This window comes from Anomalospiza imberbis, chromosome 15 (assembly GCF_031753505.1).
Source record: "Anomalospiza imberbis isolate Cuckoo-Finch-1a 21T00152 chromosome 15, ASM3175350v1, whole genome shotgun sequence".
Taxonomy (NCBI): Eukaryota; Metazoa; Chordata; class Aves; order Passeriformes; family Viduidae; genus Anomalospiza; species Anomalospiza imberbis.
The window spans coordinates 8,299,510-8,322,830 of NC_089695.1; the positions used below are offsets into that span (position 1 = coordinate 8,299,510).

The 23,321-nt window shown below is 40.9% G+C and overlaps 1 protein-coding gene and 1 long non-coding RNA gene across 20 annotated transcripts in view; one reads left to right on the forward strand and one right to left on the reverse strand.

Moving 5' to 3' along the window:
- The window catches only part of RAPGEF6 (Rap guanine nucleotide exchange factor 6), a 123,556-nt gene that overhangs the window by 34,466 nt on the left and 65,769 nt on the right, over positions 1-23,321 (forward strand). For 16 of the 19 annotated variants that reach the window (XR_011004300.1, XR_011004301.1, XM_068205708.1 and 13 more), the window contains exons 5-6: positions 8,161-8,230; positions 13,744-13,887. Coding sequence is in view for 17 of the 19 variants with exons in the window: in XM_068205708.1 (XP_068061809.1) it covers positions 8,161-8,230; positions 13,744-13,887 (214 nt within the window). In the remaining 2 variants the exon portion in view is untranslated. Of the gene's footprint in view, positions 1-7,770; positions 7,882-7,966; positions 7,987-8,160; positions 8,231-13,743; positions 13,888-23,321 lie in introns of those variants that run through there. The other 3 variants (XM_068205710.1, XM_068205713.1, XM_068205711.1) reach the window with 3 other exon arrangements.
- LOC137482997 (uncharacterized) lies at positions 1,908-4,790 on the reverse strand. Its single transcript, XR_011004305.1, has 2 exons — positions 4,418-4,790; positions 1,908-2,088 (listed from the first exon to the last, which is right to left on the reverse strand). It is a non-coding gene; the product is annotated as an uncharacterized lncRNA (long non-coding RNA).

Here is a 23,321-nt window from a genome sequence, read left to right on the forward strand (position 1 = left end):
ACCTGCTGTATCCAAGCTCTGTCCCAGTGCTCCTCAAACTCTGCTCTTCCTCTTTCCCCTCTCCATCCCAGTCCCAGTGTCTGGAGTGTGAATAATCTTTTTCCTCCCTCAGCTTCCATGGTCTGGATGCATGTGTGCCAGTACACTGCTGCCATACAGTAAACCTAATTTCTGACAAACTGGCAGTTGCCAATAAGGTTCTGAATTGTGGTAATTGTTGCCATAATTGGGATTTAAGTCTCTTACTGTGTGACTCTAAATATTGCAGTCACAATACAATACTCTGAGTGTGTGTTTGCTTCACACTGGAAAGCTCTTCCCAGCTAACTCTTGTGGATTATTGTCTCTGTTCTCTTAAAGGGAGCTTCAGGCTTACATCCCTGTCCTTATCAAGTCTGAGAGATTTAGTACTCAGCACAGGATAAAAGCAGTGGGTATTCAGTGCATCTGTGGCTCTGGATGAGGTGATGTTTTCCTTGGATGTTTCTGTTAAATGGTGGCTGTAACTTGTAGCATTGTCTGACAGCCAGTAAGTGAAGCAACAACTTGGGAATGCTACCAAAAAATGTATTTGTAAAACTAATTAATTCAGATGGAGTTGTTCAGATTTAAATTCTTCTGGCAGAGCTAGTGCTGGCATGAAAATTCTCTGAGGGAAAAGGGAATGTGGATGAGAAGAGGCAGCACACCAGGGAGAAGCTGTGTCCTGGTCTCCCTAAGTGTGTTGGGCTTGCTGATGTTGAGTAAGGGCTGGGAAGGTGTTGCAGACTAAGAGTACATGGTGCATCTTGTTTGATATAGACTAAATTTCTAAGAAAGTAAAAAAATTAAGAAAGACTGTGTTCAGACCTGTCACAACTATATGGCTGAATAATCTTGTCCATATTTCCCTGCACCAGTAATTTCCTTTTGGTCTATTCATGGTTCCTTACAGCAGCTATCCTTTAGAAATTTTATGGACTGCAAGGGATGCTGATTGTGCCACAGAGTTTTTTGTTGGCTAAATTTAAGTGCAAGAGAAAGGGAATTAGAAAGAAGGGGTCATGTATGGTTTGTTTATAACTATAATACAATTTTACTAAGACTTTGCAATTCCATGATCTGGAACAGCTGGAAAGCTGCACAGAAAGTGGTAGGTGAGACACAGGCTTCTTCAAAGGGTCATCATGTTCGGAGTATAAAGTAATTAATGCAGAGATCTTGAGCTTGCAGCCTGCAAATTGAGTAGCATATTATATAGCCTCCAAAATAGTTTCCAATTAGAACTTCAGCAGGCTTAAGAGATAAACCTGCTAAATGTTGTTATTGAGAGCTAATGCAGAAATAGGTTTTGATGACTAAGCATTAATTGAAATAGGTGTTTTGCATTCAGCCATGTATCTTGTGGTGTCTGGTTTCCTTTAAACCATTTCCTGATGGAGTTAACTATTATAATATTTTTCTAATGAAGTTACTTTGAAGAGCTCAGGACTTGCACAGCATGTGATATCTTGCAAACTCTGCCACTTGCATTTGCTGATACTTTTGGTCTGTTATGTTTTTTCCCATCTCCTTGTTCTGTTTCACAAATAGAGACATTTGGGGCTGCTCAGCAGTTGCTGTGAGGCCTCCTGATGCACCTGCAAGCCTCAGGCAATGCCCACCAACCAGCCCCATTCTTAGGTCATGGCTGGGCTGAGACAAATCTAGTGCAATTGAGAGCTCCATGGAGATGCCCAGAAAAACAGGTTATTCCTATGAGGATTTTGATGTTGAGTATACTCCTTTGTCATGACTGCAATGCAGGAAGGGCAGATCCTGACTTTTCTATCCACAGTCACTGTGGCTGTTAATGCCTGTTGAGTAACTTCATGAGTTTTCCCCCAGTGTTATTTCCCAAACAATGACAAATAAATTTAAGTATTAAATTACATTTTTAGAGCAATTAGATTGGTGTTTAATAGTACTGACGGCTATTCCAGCCATTATTATGCTTGTGTGGTACATTTATTGGTAACAGAATGCATTTTATCTTAGATCTGACCAACAGCAACTTTGCAGTTGATATCCAGGGGTTTGCTGGAACAACTGTTCTCCACAAGAGGTACTCTGCAAGGACAGGAAAAGAAATGCTTTTCATAGCTTTTCTGCTATGAAAACAGAATGGTTTTGGTTGGAAGGGACCTTAAAGCTTATCTCATTTCAACCCTCTGTCATGAGCCGGAACACCTTCCAGAATCCCAGGTTGCTCCAAGCCCTACTCAACCTGGCCTTGGACACTTCCAGGGATGGGGCAGCCACAGCTTCTCTGGCAACCTGTGCTAGGGTCTCCCCACCCTTTAGTAAATAATTTCTTCCTAATATCTCATCTAAACCTACTTAAGTCAGCTTAGAACCATTCTCCCTTGTCCTGGCACTATATGCCCTTGCAGCCCCCTATACTTGCACAAAATCACATTTTTATCTGTTAAACAACCAACCAAACAACATATTTATTCCTTATGCATCTTGTCTCTTCCAGGCCCAGTTGTGCCCTTCTGTCCAAAATCTTTTTGCATGGAAGAAATGCATCCCGGTTACTGGATGAGTGGGGTCATGGGATGCACTTTGCAGTGGCAGTACAATTTATCTTCATCATTATGTACCTAAAAGCTGCCTGACAGACAGACAGGCGGTTTGAGAGACAGGTATATTCATAAAAACAAAATACCTGCAAACTCTTTCTTGTTATCTTGATAAACTGGTATGTCAGGGCCCTGGCCCCATTCTACATGTAATACAGTACTGAGCATTCCTGCAGTAAAACTCCTGCAGGTAGCTTTATTGACAGTCACAGATAACTGTGCATTATTGACACCAATTTGCACAGACAGGATAATGTTATGATTTTACAGTTCCTGGAAAATACAGAACGTGAAGTGCCTGACATCCTGCCATTGATAGCTTTGATGTCTGAAATATCTGAAAATATTGTTTCAGGATGTAGTAGAATATTGTAAATTTGAAGATGCTTGCTGATTAGTGTTGAAACAAATAATAAGAAAGTCTCAGTCTCCATCTGTTTGTAGGCTGAAAGCTCTTCAGGACAGGCTGTGTTTTTACCTTTAATGTGTGTATGATATTCTGAGTAATGAAGAATGAGAAGCTATCAGTATTGAAAAACTTGAGCATATTGATATCAGGAAATGTTTGAGTAAAATGTAATGGCTATTGCTTAAATTCGTCAGTTTTGCCATTCCAGATGTATTTCATCACCAAATACCTTGTGCAACAGCTGGATATGAGAATTTTCAAAACATTTGTGTTCAGAAAGCTGTGTTTGTGCTCATCCTGTTTCAAGGGCTGTGTTCAAAATATGTTTTGTTGGAGGAGTTTCTAATAATTTACTTTATAAAAGTAAGGTTTGTCATAAAAGGTCCAGTACCTTAAAGAAATTTTTAACACCTTCCTGTTCTGGGGAGTGAGCATGAGTGTGAAATGGGGGTATTCTCAGATACAGCAGGCTCCCTCCAGTGATTAATTTTATTCTGTTCCCTGTATCAGTGCAGTCAGGCGCATTCTCAGGTGCCTGCACTTCTAAGGTACTCTGCAGTTGCAGAGAGTTGAGCAAATCACCCCGCGGAAAAGGGACAGATGAACCAAGGAATGTCCCAGAATCACAGACTGGTTTGAGTTGGAAGGGGCCTTAAAGCTCATCCAGTTCCAGCCCACTGCCATGGGCAGGGACACTTCACTAGACCAGGTTTCTCCAAGCCCTGTCCAGCCTGGCTGAGAGCTGTTATCTACAGTCCTGGGCTTTTACATTTTGGTAGCTCCACTCTGATCCCATGGCCTGAACACCCATTAGTTGTTGGTATGGGATATCATGCCTGTTTAAATTACATTCTTTTCTCAGATTATGCAACTGCTTAAGCATTTTTAATTATGAGTAGCAGTGAATTAGAAGGAAAACACAATTTCTTGCAAATGAGGCATCCATAAATCAAGGATAAACAAAGCTGCCTCTGGTATATGGAGACATTTTTTTCCCATGTCAGCATTGCAGACCATTGAGTGACTGTGTGAAAATTAATGATGCAGATGAAATACATGAATATTAAGTGACGGGAGCATACAATAAAATAATAAAAAAAATGTAGTGCAGCTTTATAGTACTGATCTTTTTCTAGGTTTCCTGCAGTAGCAAGCTATAGAATGACATTAAGACATATTTAAATCACACTTGTGTTAACAATGCCATTTAAATTGTTCAATCATTTAAAAATTTAATGGTTATACCAGTGGTAGTATGTCCTTTGACAATTTTTTTAAATTGTAAGTAGAGCTTAATTTACATTAGTTTCATGTTTTCTTACACTTTCAGTGTTAATTTAAAATTTTAATTAGATAATTTTCCCCTCTCTGCTTAAAGCACTAAAGCATGTGTTATGTGCTGTACCTTAGTGAGTCTTTCCCAATTTTCTTACGTGTCTTGCCACATGTGACATCAGGAGGATGTAGTGTTTTTGAGATGTGCTTTTGGTTGGGGAAGCTGCTGTGATGGTTGGTAAGCAGAAGTACTGAAAGGGGCTTCTTGGATTGGACCTTTCCAGGAAGCAAACCTGACCCTGGGAAAGGATGTCTGTGGTGCCAGCTTGGGTAACCAGAAAGACTGAGTAATAACAGCTCCTGCAAACAGCACCGTGTGTTCTTGATGCCGCAGCAAAGTTGTCTTTTAGAGCCAAGAGATGAGATTGCCCCATCTCTTCCAGAATTACATGTTCTTTCTAGAGCTCTCTCTTTTGAGAAACAGCATGGTTCAGATTTGGGTGGGTCTTTAATCACCAGCTAAAGACTTCTACAAGTAGTTTACTGGCACAGAAATGTTCCTTCTTTTAAAGAATGTTCCATGTCAAAGTTTGCTCTTGTTTCCCAAGTGGCTTTTCTCTCCTCCATTTTCAAAGTTTTGTTCAACTGAACCTTTTCCATTTACAAACATTTAGGAATGAATGTTGTTCTGAAGTCTTGATTATAATTGGCAGATTAGTGAAGTATATTGATGTCAGCAAACCTCTTAACTGATAGAGAAGCTAAATATTTGTATTCTGGAGGAAAAATATGTAAGAAGTCATTAAGAAATTTAAAACCCATGTTTCTAAAACATGTTGTGTATGTTAATTAAGAATGTTAAAAGTTGGTATTTTCAAGACACAGTGGTAGTTATGGCTGGGGAAAAACCATATGCGGCCTCCTCCTTTGGAAGGAGCTCTGCTGTGGAATAATCAATAAACCATCCACGATGGTGTGTACCAGGAAATAATGGAACTTGACCTATTGACTTGTTAATATGAGTGATTTATTCTTTAGGATTAGCTGGGTGGGTTTTGTCTTTGGAACCTGATCCTTTTCCAAGTGTTTGGTTGTTGTAAAGTGCCTGATGGAGCAGAAATGGTAGGGCCAGACCGTGACCTTTGTTCCAAGCACCATTCTTGTCCTCATTAGTGATTAGTTAATTAGCAAATGCTGCAACATCAGCAGAGGGAGGCTGGACAGTGGCTGAATTTGAGGAATGTGTTTATGAAAAGCAAAACAAAAAAGAAAATAACTCCTCCTTGACCTCCAGGAGTTTGATAAAATCTTGTTACATGACAAAAATACTTTGCTTGAACAACCTGCAACAGGAAATTGGTGCTTTTTCCTAACTGCAGGGGATGTAGCAATAGTAGTCATTTGTCATAAAACTCATAATGATTATTTCTGGATTTAAAAAGGTGCAAAACCTGAAACTTCCAGTTGCGCATAATTCCTTTATAATTTTGGTGTTTTTGGAAAAAAAAATCTCTTGTCTTTCATTTTCTGCTATAAGGAACAGAATTGTAAGTTATTTAACTTTTTTTTTTCTTTAAATTAAAAATTATCCCGTGGCAAAGTTGATATCAATTTGGTTTTTAGTTTGTAGAGAAATCCTTACATGGATTTCAGTTCACCTCAGTGTTGGAGCTGACATTAAAAATGGGAGTTCTGTATTTTCTGAACTGAATTAACAGCTGTAAGAGTGAGAGTAGTTTAGCCATTATTTTTATGTGTTGCAAAAACACAAGACTCTCATGACTGGATCACATGCTGTGTGGACAAAGCATGAAAGAAGGCATGAAAATTTGAACTCTGGGTTTCTTACTATAAATGTGTGAAAATGCCAGTTTTCTGTGTGAGACTTGTGCTTGTCTGGTCTGGGTGAGAAAGTTTTAGTTGTCATGTCGTTTATGACTATATTGCAGTCATGTAATTAAATATTTTTTTCTTTTCCTTCAGTAGACCATTGGCAAAATCAAAACTTGACAGTAGAAGCTGCTGTGCTCCTATTAATTGTAATTCTTTATCCAGCTGGGTTACACTGATAATTTCTTTGTTGCAATCATCTGAAGCTTCCCTTGAGAAACTTCACAGTTTCAGGAGAATCACAGATTGATTTGTGATGGAAAGGATATTTATGCTCACTTGGTTCCACCCACCTGCCATGGGCAGGGACACCTTCCAGAATCCCAGGTTGCTCCAAGCCCCATCCACCCTGGCCTTGAACCCCAGGGATGGGACAGCCACAGCTTCTCTGGGCACCCTGTGCCAGGCCTTTCCACCCTCACAGGGAAGAATTTCCTCCTAATATCTAATCGAAACCTCCCCTTCTTCAGCCTAGTTTAGTTTAGTTAGTCTTTTAGCTTCAGTTTAGTTCCTTAAATTGTTTTCCCATAGTTGCAGATATCCCACAGAAGTTTTGGAGTGTTGTTTATAACCACGAGTCTTTTTAAGCGTTCTGTATAAAGAAGTGGTGGTGTCAATGGATCTCTGCCATCACGATGAGCATGTATGTAACTCAAATCTTGCATGGCTGGAGTTTCAGATGTACTTTTTAAACATAACCTCAGTGAAAACAGCAAATCACCCAGTGGAAAAGGGACTCGGGGATCAGCTAGAGCTGATCCATTTTTTAAGGGTTTGTCTCCACTCTTGTCTTAACTTCCTTCTAATTCTCACATTACTCCCTGCTTTGCATTAACCAGTTCTTCAGTTATCTCACCTGCTGGTAGGTGCTAAAACGTGATAGATGTTGACAGTCTGAGTTTGTAACATGGCAGCTGCAACCACTGAACTGCTAATCCAGCCACTGTGCTGCTCATCAAGGAGTTTGTTTTATGTGCTGGGGTTGTGGAATCACTTTCCCTCGTGCCCAGGGAGTGAGTAGGTTCAAGCATTCCCACCTCGGGCTGATGGGTCAGGAGTGAAGACAAGCTTACTCAATGTGCAAAGCCAGATATATTCAATTCCAGGTACCACTACAGTGACAAATGGATTGATTTGAGAGGTTATTGGTCTGTAACACACCCCACACATCCCCCGGCAGTGTCTAGCTCAGTCCTCTTTCGCTGGTAGCTCCAGCATCCTCAGATTTGGTTGGATGGTGCCTTCCCCAGAGGCGATTTCTCTAAAGTCACCTCTGTTGTTCGGTGTCCTGAGGGAAGCCTGCTGTTAGAGTTGATGAGCTAAAGCACATCAGGTTGTTTTTAGCTGCTTTCCTCAGCTGCTGTCTTACACTGCCCATCATGCTTTGTTACATTTGTGTTCTTCCATACTTCTGAAGCAGAACTCATCACCATGACCCAGTCCTTGTGATGGTACAAGTAGCAACATAAAGACAGAGGTCACAAGTTAAGGCTCAATGTGAGAAAAGAGGTTCTCTGTCCCCTGTGGTGGGAGGATGAAGGGGTGACATAGAGTTGAGGGAGTTCTCATTAAAGATGCTCCGTGCTGAGTAGTATATTGGAGTCTTTGGAATTTATGTATATTTGTTTTTATAAGGCCCGTTTAATGTTTAATTAAAATGTACTAAGGTTTTCTTGTCAGAACTGAAATGTATTATAAGTGGTTGTGAGTATCGGCAAGTAATAATGATTTTACAAAAGAACATTCTTTATATTTGGACTTCACATAGCAGGCTGTGATGAGGGATACTGAATAAATTAAAATATTATGGTAATGATACTATCTAATTAGCATTTTTCATACAATAGTTTTCATAAATTTTTCTTTGTTCTTTTTTTGTTTTTTAAAAACATGGACCATTGCCAATCATTTTTGTTACTGAAAAGGTAAAATAGGCTGTTCATCTCATTCCTTTTTGTTTGCTTTTTTCCCATCCCACTCTAGTTTTGGCAAGCAGTCTGGAGGAAAGCGAGGATGCGAATGTATCATATTGGAACCTTCAGAAATGATTGTGGTAAGGCATATTTTTTTCATATGTATTTAAATCTATTGCTGGTTTCAGCAAATTCTTTCTCTTTTACAGCAGAAAGCTTATTGTAAAGTATTCTATGAAATTGCAGTAAAATTGCCTTGATTTCAATTATACCTATGGCTCCTCTCATAACAGCAGTAGCTATGTAAATTTAATCTAGATGGGTGAATGATGATGATGATTAGGTCATTCTTTCTAAAATTATGCTTACTTGAGTTTCAAAAGCCTAACAGTCACGGCTGAGCTGAGCATTCCTGAGTCAGGCTGTGGCAGCCTTCTGTCTTGAGTATTTTATTTACACCCCCATTCCCCATTTCATGGCTTTTATTGGTCATGTCTGGGTGGAAAAGAGTTCTTCCTCCAAGCCTTTGCAGGGCCACATGGTGTGAAGGCTTGTAGGTAGGAGAAGAAACATGAGAGTGCTTAGCCAAGCTTGAAGGGTAGGATTTGTCACCATCCTTAATGTCCAGGATTCCTTCTGCTTCTTCAGAACACTTATTGGTACTGCCAAGTGCATATATAGATGCATGTATACGTGCTTAGAGAGTGTAGCTTAGTCCTTCCCAGGTTGTTGTACACATGCTGTGAGCAGTTGCAATATTAGGATTGCTTTTCCATAGTGAACACCGACACTGGATCCCAGCAGTGTGCCTGGGGACACAGGCAGATCTCTTCCAACTTTCACCTTAGATGTTTTTAATGGAACAGGAACAAAGCTGTTTGTTGTGCTCAGAACCCACATGCCTGTTAATCAGACTCCCATCTCCAGACTGCTATTGATTTAGCTGCCCTAGATCTAGATATGGTAACATTAAAACTAATATTTGACAGTTTCTCTTACTGAGCATGTAAATACTCAGCTTCCATAAAATATTTGTTTCTCACAGTGCATTACCAGCAGGGATGTCAGCAGTGTCCTGTACCAAGTGCACTTGCTGTCCTTTGTGCAGTTTGCTCTGTGCAATGTCAGTCTGACTCTGCTCCTGGGCTCTGATAGCATCAGGAATATGCTCTGTGCTGCAGCACGTATTTCAAGCTACAGTCTGCCATGAAGTGCAGGTTAAGAGTGCAAGAAACCTGTCTTCATGCTCTGGTGTGAAACAGTTAATTTGTTTTATTCCTAATTGTCCAGTCTCTTCTCTAAGCTGGAGTTCTGGGGAGGAGATTTGTGCCTGGAGGGATGCCACAGGACTGTTGGGGTGGCAATGTGTACAGCCATGTCATGGGAGTGCCCCAGGCCCCCTGGTTTGCATTTGCTGCTTTGCATTTCTACTTTTTAATTGCAGCTGCCAAGGATCTGGTGGCTGAACTGAGCATGTGGTATGCTCAGTGTGCCTGAGTGCAGTGCCTGGCTGAGCTGAGTCTTGCTCCTCAGTGCTCCTGTAGCAGAGTGAGGAACGCTCACTTATCCAGTCATATCTTTTATGAGGTATTAGAGAGAAATTCTTCCCTGTGAGGATGCTGAGGCCCTGGCACAGGCTGCCCAGAGAAGCTGTGGCTGCCCCATGCCTGGAACTTGGATGGGGCTGGAGCAACCTAGTGGAAGACTAGACCAGCCTGGTCTGGCTGGTGACTTGACTCACTGCACGTACATTTGTAAGTTTGCGTGAGAAATATTTCGTGGGCAAAGGAAATCTTAGGAAATACCTACGTCCTTCTTTGGTCACATCACCATTGCAATATAGAAATAAAAATAATAAAATAAAAAAAAAGAGATGGAAATAAAAGAGGAGCTTCTGTGCAATGTGTGCTTCAAGAGGGAAACTGACCCTGTTGAAATATTTATGGAAGAAACTAGTGTTGTGTGTGTAACTTGAGCAGGCACAACTGTGATGGGTGTTTTCAGGGAAGCACAGTATCACAGTAGCTGGGGAAGCCAGCATTGGCCATGTCAGCAGCCTCACACACTGCTGGGTGTTCCTGGAGACAAAGGCACAGCCCAGACAGCTGTTTGCTCTGTTTAAAATCTCCTGAATTGTCTGTAATTGTGATTAAATGCCAGTGAGAGTATAGAGGCACTTGAAAGTATCTTATATCCTTCTCTGGAACTTCAGTATAATTTTCCAGCAGGAAAATGAGAGAATTAAAAGTGCAGAGTAGTTTCCTCATTATATTTATTGTCATATTTTACAGGTAAATGTAGCTAAAGGTGCTATTGGCTGTATTTTCTAGGAAGCGCTTCAAATAGTGTGAGAAAAAAGCATCAGTGTGGTGGCATGCACCTTGCTAATGATCTTCACTGACATAAGGTGTACTTGAGTTTTAGTTCCCTGATTAACTCTTATTAATTTCTCTTAATTCTTTTATTTTCTCTAGTTTTTAATTTGCAACATACTAATGAGATTTAATACATAATTCAAGCAAAATAATTAGGTAGCTGCTTTAATGGAGTTAAAGATCTCTGTCATTTCCTGCTGGTGACTGATTTTTTTGAATTTTTTTTTCCTTCTCTCCTGTCATTTTAGAATGTAAATCAGTTTTGTAGTGGGAATCCTCTGGGAATGGACCCATTTTAAAGGCTATAAAATGTGGTCAGCTTAAGTTAATGAGGATAACAGATAGTGTGTGAATGGGCATTGTAACTCATATTTTTGGAGGCTGAGCAATCTATTGAATTAATAATAGCCCCATTTATCATTTAAGAAGATGGCCCAGAATTGCAGCATATGTTGAAGTGTCACTGAAGTATGTTGAAGTGTCATTACTGTTGTTCCTTGGTGCTTTCATTTTCTTCTTCAGATCTAAGGGTAAGATTTCAGAAGAGCAGTGTGATACGTGCAGGTGGAAAATATTTCATTGCTGGTTTGGACTGCAGAGTGAAACACGACAATCCTATGGTTTAGATTGGATATTAGGGAAATTTTCTTCATGGGAAGGGTCAAGGCCTGGCACAGGCTGCCCAGGGCAGGGGTGGAGCCACCATTCCTGGAAGGATTTCATGGATGTGTAGATGTAGCACTTGGGGACCTAGTTTAGTGGTGGGCCTGGCAGGGCGAGGGACATGATTGGACATGATGATGGCTGAGTCCTTTTCCAACCTTAACAATTCTATGATTCGGTATTGAAAATGAAATAACAGGAAGCAGTCTGTGGGACGGTGTCTCCATCTGACTTGATGGCAGCCGGGCTCTCCTGGCTCTGCAGTGGCCCAGGGAATCTGTCCTCCCTTTGCTCCCACGCCAGCATCCGGCCCACAGCACCCACAGAGAAGCTGAATTCCTCCACAGGGGTGTGGTGACACCTCTCTGCCAACAGGAATTTTTAGTTTTAACCAGGTGAAAGCAGGGCTGAGTGAGGTACCCAGGTGTGCCTATCCTGTTGATGCACAGAACATCAAAAATAGTTCTTGTAAATCATAAGTGTTGACAAGCTGGTGGTCAGCTGGACTCTCTGCTCGTGCCGGTGGTACTAACCTGGAAGCTCTGTGGTGTGGAGGCCTTTCCTGGTTTCTGATTTCCATGTTGCTTTTGTCAACAGCAGTTCACTAACCAAAGGAAGCAGGTGGTCTCATTTTCCGCCACTTGTTTGTTCTGACTTAGTGCTATCAAATAATTTAATGCTTACGTCTTAGCAGTTAGAATTGTGAAATAAGAATAATTTCTTCTGTCACTGAGAGTTTGTTTTCATTTAGCCTTAAAAATACCTGTTCAGTTTGGGGCTTCTTGATAATAAGGGTTATCTGTATTGAAAGTCTTTGTCCACCTCAGCAGTTTCTCAGGTCCAGGTTAATCTGTTCTGTTGGAGAAGTTCGCTGCTTATTTTGGTTTCTATGATTTTGTAAGACTGAATACAGGAAAAATGATAATGCATTTATTGAAGAAGCTCACATACAAACATTTAAAATTAAATCAGCACAGTTCTAGTTATTTAATTAATAACTGTGCAAATCCAAAAATCCTTTTTACTGGAGGACTTGTGTACAATTTGAGAGCAACATTGTTTCTAGCTAGAAATCCATATTTATGCTACATGAAGAAAGGCTTCTATATCAATAATCTTAGTACATTTTTGATGATACTGGATGGCCTGTTTAAAAATACTTTTTTGTTTCTTTTTGTGTTTCTGCCTGCATCCACTGTATTCTTTACACCTTTACACCATTGTGCTTACTGCCGTGCTGCAAACAGATATCTTTGGTTGTTGTCCTGTTCCTTTGCAAAGAGGTGGTAAAATTATGGTGAAAAGTGTGGTTATCCCTTTTTCAACTCAGCTTTTCTGATTTCTTTTTTTGATTATTGCGTGAGCTTCACTCTTCTAGCTTTTCTAACTGTTGTATCTTTAACCCATGTTATTAATGTATGATTTCTCTATGGAATAAAAAATAACCCACAAGACAAGCTCAGCTGCTTGCACCTTCCTTTGACCTCAGACAGACCATAGGTGTTTGGGAAAGGTGATTTGGAAGGTAGATGTGATCTTACTTTTGTGATGGTGTTAGTTTGGTCACTTTCTTGTTTCTGTCTGTTAAGTCTTTCTGTGTTTCATTTCTTTGTATCTTTTGGATTTTAATTTTAAGGTAATTTACTTGAGTATGTGAAGTGAGAGCTGTGTAAGACCACACAGAGGTTCTTCTCCTGTTCCAGTAGTATAGCCTTAATGTTTAGGATTTTCCAATGAAATTTGGAGAAAAAAAGTTAAAAATAAGCCATTGAAGACAGTAAAAATTTCTACACAGAAAATATTGTAGAGAAACTTCTTGCCTGCTGCAGCCTATTCGCATACATGTCTGTCCTGCTTCCTGCTGTGAGATATTTTTCCAAAACATCAAAAGGAAATGAGAAAGGATGAGACTGCTTTTTATAGAAAACAAGTATTGTAGCTATTGAGATAAAAGATTTCATGTTAGCTTTTACTAAACAGATACATTTACCTAATTTTTAATGTTTAGTCAGAGATAATCCTTAACATCGAGTTATGAATAAGTTCCAGCCATTTCTCCATAATCCACTGAAAGTGATTAGGAGGCAGTGTGACATAGGTGAAGTAGCTATTTATAAAAAGCTGGAATATTTGAAGTTGTTTAGCTATGACTGGTACTAGAAATAAATTATGCTTTTAAAAATCACGCTGCTAAAAATAGGATATAATGCAATTTTTTTGCTGGATTGTAAATACACAAAAAAGGTAACTTCTGTGTTGAAGATAAGCTTGAAATGAACAGTGCCTGGAACTCCTTCATGATACATGTGGGTGCAGAAGAGTTTCTGCTGATGAGTGACATTGTTTAGAGGATATGTGTGCCTTTTTAATTTTTTTTTTTTTTTTTAAATGCACTGTTTCCCGGAAGGAAACTGTGGCCTCAGCTCATTGTAATAAGGCACTTCTGAGATCTGCAGCAGTGGTTCTCTGAAACAACCACGGTCGTTTACTCCAGCAAAGTTTAGCTGCCCTGAACTTATGTTTGTTCCTTCCCCATGAGCTTCATACGGCTCTGTCGGCTCTCAGTGCTATGGAAGAACTGGATGTTTAACCAGGAGCCCGAACGTGTGTTTCAGGTGGAGAACTCCAAAGACAATGAGGAAAACATCTTGCAAAGAGAAGTGCCGCTCCGGCAGTCCCGTCGGAGGTACAGGAAGATCAACCAGAGGGGTGAGCGTCAGACCATCACGGACAACGTGGATTCCAGCAGCTACATGTCGGTGAGTCTGCCCTGCCCTGGCCCATCTCTCTCCTCGGCATCGTGGTCTCTGCGTGGCTGGCTGGAATTCTCTTTTGGTGACAAAACTGGTGAAGTGAAATAGTCCATGCTTGCTGTTTTTGGGAACACTTCTTTAGTGTTGAGGGGCAGTGAAGTGGTTTGGACTGGAATGCCATAGGTGGAAGTGAAGGTAGTAATTTGAAAAGATGGGTTTTTTTTGGTTTAGGGATCTTCAGCTGAGCACTATAAATAAATCTTAACACGCTCACTGGACAAGAAATGGTCTTTCTTCATTTTTTGTTGGTTTACCTGTGTTCTTTTGGTAAGATGTAGAAATTGATGGGCTTCTTTTTTTTCCTTAATATATTTGAACGGTGCCTTTGAGCTGTGTTAATTGCAAATGCAGATCAATACAGCATTAATGCTCTTGTACTTGGTTGTGGTTACTTGCTTAAAAATAGTGTAGTGGTAGTTCAAACATCAAAAAGAGTAACAACTGATCTAGTCTTAAAGAGCAGCAGAGACTTTAAACTCTGCACTGTGTGGAGGCATGTACCTCTGTGGTTTCAGGGCTGCAAGGTGTATGTGAAGGTTTTTATTCACCATTATTTTCAAACTTCCTGCTTGGTAACAGGATATATGTGATCTAGACAAATAATCTGATTGAAAATAATTGTTCTAGATAATTTGATCTGCTTTGAAAATCAAAGTTTAAAACCAGTACTAATGTTGAAGTACAAGCCTGGAATAGCATTCATGCTTAGAAGACAAAAAACCAATTTATCCTTTTCATTTCCCCAACAGAGGTAGATTCTCAGTTGATATGCTTCAAAATATCTGAGGTGTACAGTCAGATATGAGCTTATAACTTATATAAACTGATGTTTTTTCTGTATGTTGGTAGCAGTTGGGTCGCAGGTGGTAATTTTAGGCCTTGCACAGCATTACTGTGTCTGTGACAGGAAGAGAATATGCTGCTTGAAGTTTAACATCCTCTGCCATCTCATTTCTAGAACTGTCACATATGTTGGATTTTATCATTAGTAAGACATTGAATTAGTTATTGAAGAAATGAGATGTTGGACCCTCACACTCTGGGCGGGTGTGCATAAAGTTTTATTAGGAATTAAATTCCAATCTGTGTAAGACAGAACCTATCTCTGTCTCTTTGGTGTTTGTGACAGTGAATAAGCACACAGCTAATAATTCTCAAGTTTCATTGCTAAGAGTAGGAGAATCCCAGGAACAGCTGATGCTGGTGCTACCTATGCAGCTTGCCTGGAGGGGTGCGTGAGAAGGGACTTGGCATCTTTGTTCTGGGAAAGACCAAGTTTCACGGCTTCCTGAATGATTTCAGGGGCTGTCAGTTATTGCTGCAAGGAGTCAGTGTGATACACTCACAGGACTGTGGTTAGTCAACAGATCATGTCCTCATTAAGATGATTCTTCAAGTTGGTCTGTTTTTCTTTGTGTTGATTTATTTCATTGTTACCAAACAATACAGGGCACCTGTGCCTGTAGTTGCTTGCTGCAAACCTGGTGGCTTCCTCAGATTTGTGGGGAAAAAAAAATATATATACACACACAAACATATATATTAAAAAAATATATATATATGTATGAGGTGTTTGATGGAAAATGGTATAAACTTCTTAACACATTCTCAAATCTGTTTTTATGTCTGTTAATTAGGAATATATAAGAAGAGTCCTGTAACACTGTTTTCCTAGATGAGTGAGTCCTAAGTGGCAAGGACTAAACAACCACCTCTCTGGTTCCAAATCTCCAGGATTTTGGGTTTTCAGCAGTCTGAATTGAAATACCAATCCTTGCTTTGTAGACTGTAAGCTTCTAATTGGAAAGTGTCATACTCTGAGTTCTTAAGGTAGCAAAAAATAATTCGTAACTCAACAGATGACTAAGGAATCAAAACATGGTAACAAGCTGCCTGTGTGACAAGTAAGGAGAAGTTTGGTGCCTATATTTTTTCATATTCCATTATAAACTAGTAAAGTAATACATTTATTTTAGGTATGGTTAGTTCCATGCCTATATGAATGTGCTCATACATTGGTTCCCAGTGATCTTGAAAAACAGATTTCATGGTGTCGCCCTTTATGTAGCCCATGAGAGAAGGGTAGGATCATAGAATGGTTTGAGTTGGATGGGGCCTTAAAGATCATCTAATTCCACCCCTCTGCTATAGGCAGGGGATCAGGATAAGGAGAAGGGTAAGTCAAACTTCCATTGTACAGGAACTTGCAATAAGGTTTCTGCCGGAGTGGGCAAAGTGTTTACAAACTCTCCAGCAGATTTCCTGTCTGGCATAATGCTAATGAATGAGCACAGAGTTGTATTTCACTCTCCAGCCCGTTGCTGAGTGCTCTGTGACAGATGCTGAGTGCAGCCTCATGGAGCTTTTGTGAGTCCTGTGTGCCTGGGGAGGGCTTGGAGCTTTCCAGCCTCCACATGGACTCTAGTCCATCTCCTGTGGTTGATACTGGAATACTCAGTATGACACCATTTAAGTTTTCACATGCCTAATCCCTGATAAGCAAGTAGTTTTCTGCTTTCTAAAGAAAACTCAGATCCTTTAGGTACTGAAATTCAGTATTTTTTTAACCTAGCTAGGAATTTTTCCTTAAATATTAGGTTTCTTTGGTTTGCTTTTAAGGGGAATTATCTGTGCAATCTCCATTAACTCCTTAGAATGTAAATCTCTGCACATTAAACATACTGTGATTATATTTATGATGAAGGTTGATCCATGTTTTGTAGAACATTACCTATTGGGTTGTGACATGAGCTAAAATCTACTTCTCATGTGGAGTACTTCTTGTTAGTGCTGGAACTTGTTCTGTAAAAATACCTGATTGGACACAAAACCAAGATTTATATGCAGATACTTTAAATAATATTTTAAATTATTGTTACTATCCTTGAAGCTCTTCTTTTCTCTTATGCCTCTTAATTAAGTAAAAGAGTTCTAGTTCTTGATTTAAGTGGATAGTTGACATTCAGGATCGTTGGCATTCAAATTATTGTGGGTATCTTAAATTTCTTCCCTCCCTGCCTTCCCTCGAATGAGCTAATGTTAAAAATGGATCATCTGGTTGGTTTCTTTGGTGAAGGTGTTTACCATTTAGATTCCTTTTTTGCGGTTGGTAGAACAGTGTTATTTCACAAGAGCATTGGTTGTCTGCAGAATTAACTATTTGTAGTTGCTTGTTTTCTGCCCAGGTAAACGCGGTGAACAGAGGCTGGCAGTGCTCTTTCTTTTTTCTCAGAGTGAACAGGCTTGTTTCTGTCTCTGTCTTCAAAGTGCCCAGTGTGTGCCTTTGCTCTTGCAGCCCCTGTGCAGGGGATGCCAGCACTGCTCTGGTGCGTTGGTGAGCAGGCTGGGCTCTCCTCCAGATCCAGAGTGCACCCAAGCTGTGTTGATGTTCTGCTGGCACTGGGGATTTTCCCTTCTACAGAACAGCAGGCCAGCCAGATCCCAAAGGCAATTGTGTATTTGGCAAAACATTTACCAATGTTTTTTCAGAGTACACAATAGCCCTGCTGCCTGTGAAGGGCTGGAGGACGTGGCTCTGTCGCCGTGGGTCACGTGTGAGGCCGTGGCCACGGCGGCAGCCCGAGAATGTGTGGCTGTCAGTCTGCCTGGGGTAGGACTGAGCATCCCATAATTACATCAGATCTCTTCATCCCTGGGCATTTCTGGCCTTTTCCATTTTTGTCACTTACTAATTCTGCATCTTGCACATCACCCCCACAGTAACGTCCTGACTGAGGGGGAGAAAGTGAGGCTGGACACATTTGGCAAAAGCTCTTGCTAAGAATGAGTGGATTAGGAAGAAATGTGCCATTGGTGTTAATTATGCCAGCTCTTGCTTCAGATCTGATTTGTTAGCATGATTGCATGTCTTGGTGGTGATAAGCATCCAGCCAGGAGCTGGGGTCATTGCAGCAGGGCAGTGTCACAATGGAGACGAGTGAGTCATTTCTATTCTTAGTCTGCTTCTCAACCCAATCAATAATGCAACCATGTTTTATGATTACAAAAGAAGAAAGTAATAATACCACCATGTTTTTTAAGTACAAAAGAAAGAGGTAATTGTGATCATCTCTGTTAAACTGTATCCCAAACTTCTGTGCTCATGCAGTAGGAACTTGCAAAACTGCAGCCAGAATAACTGCAAGTGACTTCTTAATGGTAATGCTTTAAAAAAAAATAATTATAGTTCTGGTGCTTTTTAAAAATAAATTGCTGTTTTGATCTTGGATCAAGTAATAGGAAAGTAAATAGTTCAGTTATTTATCATCACAGTTAAAAAATAAAACCTGAGATAGTAAGTTTTGCATTTATATTTCTGACAGTGCTCAATTCCAAACAGGGTTTAATAATCCAGTACAAATTTCTATGTGACTCAAACCTGTAAACTCAAATATTTTTTCATTTCAGTAAAATTTTTCTAATTTATGTTTATTGTCAGTAATTTGAGGCTGTGGACTCCCCATCCCTGGAAGTGTTCAAGGCCAGGTTAGATGGGGCTTGGAGCAGCCTGGTCTAGTGGAAGATGTCCCTGCCTTGGAGGGTTGGAACAAGATGATCCTTAAAATCCCTTCTAACCCAAGCCATTCTGTGATTATGCATTTATTAGCCACATACATTTTTGAGAAGTCTCCGTGATATTTTTTTCAAATAAAGAATATTTGTAGCTCTAAAAATAGTGCATATATGATCCAATGCCTATTTCTGTGGAGTTGTGACAGCATACTGAATTTTTCAGCTGTAGAGCAGAATAAAGAAATTAGTACCAAACTTAAGTAGTAATCCACTTCCTCAGAGATGCAATTTTTTTAAACTACTGTAAGAGGATGATGACATTTAAAAGATTTATTGTAATACTGCATTTTATGGACAGTATCTTAATATTTGCATTAAGTAAAATTTGTCCTGGAGCCTTGTAGAGGCATTTATCTTCAGAGAAGTCTGTCGCTGCAGACTGCTTGAGTGGCAAGTTTCTTGTTCTTTGATCATTACTTAATGTAATCCTGTCAGAGGCTGGAGGTAAAATGGGAGATCTCATAATTGGAGGGAATTAAGTCACATTTCAATATATTGGATCAAACCCATTAGGTGCTTTACCATCACCAATCCTTTTCTTTTTAAATGCTATAAAACACTGGCTCTTTTATAATCTACTTTTAACTACCAGGTAAATTTGCTGATATGGTATCTTTTATTGATATAAATCAAGTAAGACTGACTTAGAACATGTCTCCAGCTGCCTGTTGTTAAACCTGGACACAGTATTCTTGGCTTCTGTTTATTTGGAATATCAGTTAATTGTGATGAGGCTGTGGCTGATCTTGTGAGTGGCTGAAATGACTAGTTCTTGAGCTGGAGGAAGATTCTCTTTGCGGCTCATTGCTTTTTATTGTGTTTGTGTCCACACTTCCTCTTATTGACTCTTTTAAAAAATACTTGACAGAATTTTAACTTTACTAACTAATGTCAGGCTGAGAGAGTTGGGGCTATTCAGCCTGGAAAAGAGAAGGCTCTGGGGAGACCATAGAGCACCTTTCACTGCCTAAAGGGGATCCCAAGAGAGCTGGAGAGGAACTTTGGACAAGGGCTTGGGGTGATAGGACAAGGGAGGATGGCTTCTGGCTGACAGAAAGACTCGGTTTAGATTGGTAATAGGAAGAAATTCTTTACTCTAAGGTTGGTGAGGCCCTGGCACAGGTTGCCCAGAGAAGCTGTGTCTGCCCCATCCCTGGAAGTGTTCAAGGCCTTGTTTGATGGGGCTTGGAGCAACCTGGGATAATGGAAGGTGTCCCTGCCCATGGCAGGGGCCTTGGGATTGGTTATTTTCTAAGGTCCCTTCCAACGCAAACCATTCTGTGAATGAAAAGAAAATTCAGGTCTTGCTGAAATCCATGGGTCTTGCAGTGGACTTAAAGGATACAGAAATTAATGTTGTCATTATCTCTCTAGAGGTGTTGTGTGATACAGAGAGATAATGCAGGTTGCTTCTTCCTGATGCTGTTTTTTCTCTAGTCTCAATCTTTAATTTTGCATGGCCTAGGTGGGATCCCAGCTCTCAGGTGCTCAGGAGCAGGCATGTGCTCAGGTTCAGAGCATGTGCCTTTGTTAGCCAGGCATCCTGTGCTGGACAGCACCCTGGGAAAGTCTCTGTATGCTGTCCCTGTTTGCAGCTCTTCTAAACTCCTACGATTTGATGCGTTTCTCACTTCTGAGATCAGCAGAAGCAGCATCTGCAGTGTGTTCACTTCCTGTGTGGGCCCCTGCGGGTTTGGTTTGTTGTGGGCTGTGCACAAAGGACACGTGGGTGTGGATCTGGCGCTGTCTGTTGAGGAGAGGAGATGTACATGGATGGAGCCCCCTGCTTTCTGCAAAGGAAAAATACTGTTAGGCTGGGCTTTGGGGGCGGGGGAAGAGGCTGTGACTCAGGTAGTGGTTAAGCAGCTCTGTTAACAAATGGTGTAGAGGTGTCTGCTTCCCAGGCCAGACACCTGGGGAAGGGTCTGCAGCATGAGTCTTGATGAGCAGCGGCTGAGGGAGCTGGCAGGGCTCAGCCTGGAGCAAAGGAGGCTCAGAAAGGACTTTACCACCCTCTACAACTAACTCCCTGACAGGAGGCTGGAACACATGAGGGTTGATCAGTTCTCCCAGGTAACAAGTGATGGGATGAGTGAAAACAGTGGCAGGTTGAGACAGGGAATGTGTTTAGGTTGGCTAATAGGAAAAATCTCTTCATAGAAAGGGTTGTAAAGCATTGAAACAGGCTGCCCAAGGCAGTGGTGGAATCACCATCTCTGGAAGTGTTAAAAAAATCTGTTGGTATGGCAGTGAGGGCGTGGTATAGTGGTGAACATGCTGGTGGTGCTGGATTGATGGTTGAACTTCCTCATCCTGGAGATGTTCTCCAGCCTTAATGATACTGTGATTGTATGATTTTACTGCTTCACTGGTGGAGCTGGAAACAGCCTCTGGCAGGGTCCCACTGGCATCCAGCATGGAACCTCTGCTCGGCATCTTGAACTCGCCCTGGTCTGCCGAGGTGTCCTCGGGCCCTTCCCTCTGCTTTTGTAAGCAAGGGGAAAATTGCTAAATGCATGTTCTCTCATACTTCATTTTACATATTGATTTTGTCTGCTCATTTTGTCAGCAGTGTTACTTTCAAGGGCTCCTTGAAAGTCTGCCGCTGGTTATGGTGGTCATTAGCAAAACACCAATCCTCAAAGTGTGCTGTGCATTAAAAATCTTCCTAGGAATTTCCACAGACCACTGGTGTTTCCCAATCCAATTAATGAGCACTTGGAGTTTCAAGTGAGTAATGACTTGAATAGGCTCAGAGAAAGTACGAAAATACTTGATGAAAATACTGTCCTTTGGTTAAAATCTGTGTTTTTCCAATTAATTTTTTTATAAAACTAACAATGTAATGCAACATGTCATCCCCAGTTTATCCATAATGAAGGTGGTTGTTTTTCAGACCTTATATTCAGGAGTTTCCCTAAAGATTTTATGGACTTTATATGTAAACTGATTTACAGGAATCACCTCAGTTTGGAGGTGACATGTGCAGCTGTGCAACAGCAGTTAAGAGTGAGGCACAAATGAAACTACATCAGACTGAAACTCGGGAGGGTTTATTTTAAGCAAGCACCTGTACTTACTGAAATCTGGCTGCTGGCAGTAGTTTACAGCCCTTCTCATAGCCCTGGAGCCTGTGGTGGGGGGTGATGCCACAGTGTTGGAATGTGGCATCTTTCTGCTGCTAGGGAGGGCTACACTCTGAGGTTGGTAATAGAACCCATCTTCTCTGCTCTTCAAGGCCAGGTTGAACAAGGCTTGGAGCAACCTGGTCTAGTGGAAAGTGTCCCTGCCTGTGGCAGAAGGGTTGGAAGGAGGTGAGCTTTAAGATCCCTCACAACCTGTTCCATACGATTCTTGACTCAAAGACTTGTTTTTGAACCTTTTTCCATCTCGAGTAAATTTAGCAGTCAGCTGCACATCTGCTCCCTCCCTCCCTCCGTACTGGGTTGATGATGGGCCCCCTGAACCCACAGCAGGTTTGTGTGTTGCCCCCCCCCCCAACTTTGCTCAGCAGAGAAGCAGAGCTGCACTTGTTTGTGGTAATTCAAGAAAAACTTGTAGATATTTTTACCCTAATTTCCTACTTGCAGTCTGTCAGTCTTTTTACCTGGTGAGCACTTTCACCAGAAAGCTTGCAACTGTTTGGAAGCAGATCCAGAGCACAGTCCTTTGCAGGGAAACCATCCTGCTCTCTTGACTGCATCAATCTGGAGAGTTGCTCAAACCTTGACCTCAGCTGATTGTGAGAGTGCTGTAGGAGGGATGTACAATTGTGGCAGAAAAACCTTTCAAAACTTGTAAATATTTTGCAAATTGCCACTACAAGAAGTAAAAATTGAGTCACTGAAAAATTCAGTCACAGTGCTGGTTTGAAAGCAAACCAGTGGGAGATCCCAACTACAGAACTACAATTTAATAGGAAAATTAAAATAAAATGGAGTAATACAAAAACACTGACGGAATCAGAATACAGCCTGACACCCTGTGGGTCAGGGTGTTGGTAGCAGCCACATTGAATGGGCCTCCTGGAGTGACAGGTGTGGTTCTGTTGGAGCAGTGGTGCTATAGAAGGGTGTAGTTTTCCTCTGAAGGTCCTCTGAAGGACCCAGTAGATGGGTCTGGTCTTCATCTGGGAATCCAGTGGGAACAAGCTGCCTGTGGTGTTCTGTATCTCTGATTTTATCCAGGTAGGAATGCTTGGCTCCTCCCCCTGGGTGAAGCATCTCCTAGTGGGATGATGTCATTTTATCAGCCATGCAGTGACACTCAGTGGCCCATTGACAGAAGACAACTTCCCAGAGGGAGGATGGGTCATGGAAGACATAAAGAACAGATTCAACAGATGGTAATAGAATACATACTTTTGGTTACATCTTGCATTGCAACCTAAGACAGCTCTCCACACAATAACCAGTTACTTGTTTCTTTCTCCTTGTACCACATAGATGGATTTACACCATCGTAGAAATTAACTCAGTTCCTTGGAAAATGCCTGAGAAAATATTTTATGTAGCATGTTCAGGGAGTTAATCTCTGTTTTGATGGACCCTAAGGGTTTGGGTGGCAGTTCCAAAGTCATTAATTCTTTATAAGCAAGCTCTTATGCAAACTCGATGGAGAATGATGTGTGAGGGTTGTGCCCACTGCTCATAACTGCGTTGTGTCACTTGGGGGTTGATGTTAAAAGATGCTCTGCACCAGAGAGATGTTTTGTTTCTTTTGGAAACTTAAAAATCTTTTGTGTATGAGCTTGCAGTTCCTTTTCTGATCCTTTTTAACATTATTGTTTCAATCTCTTGAAATGACAT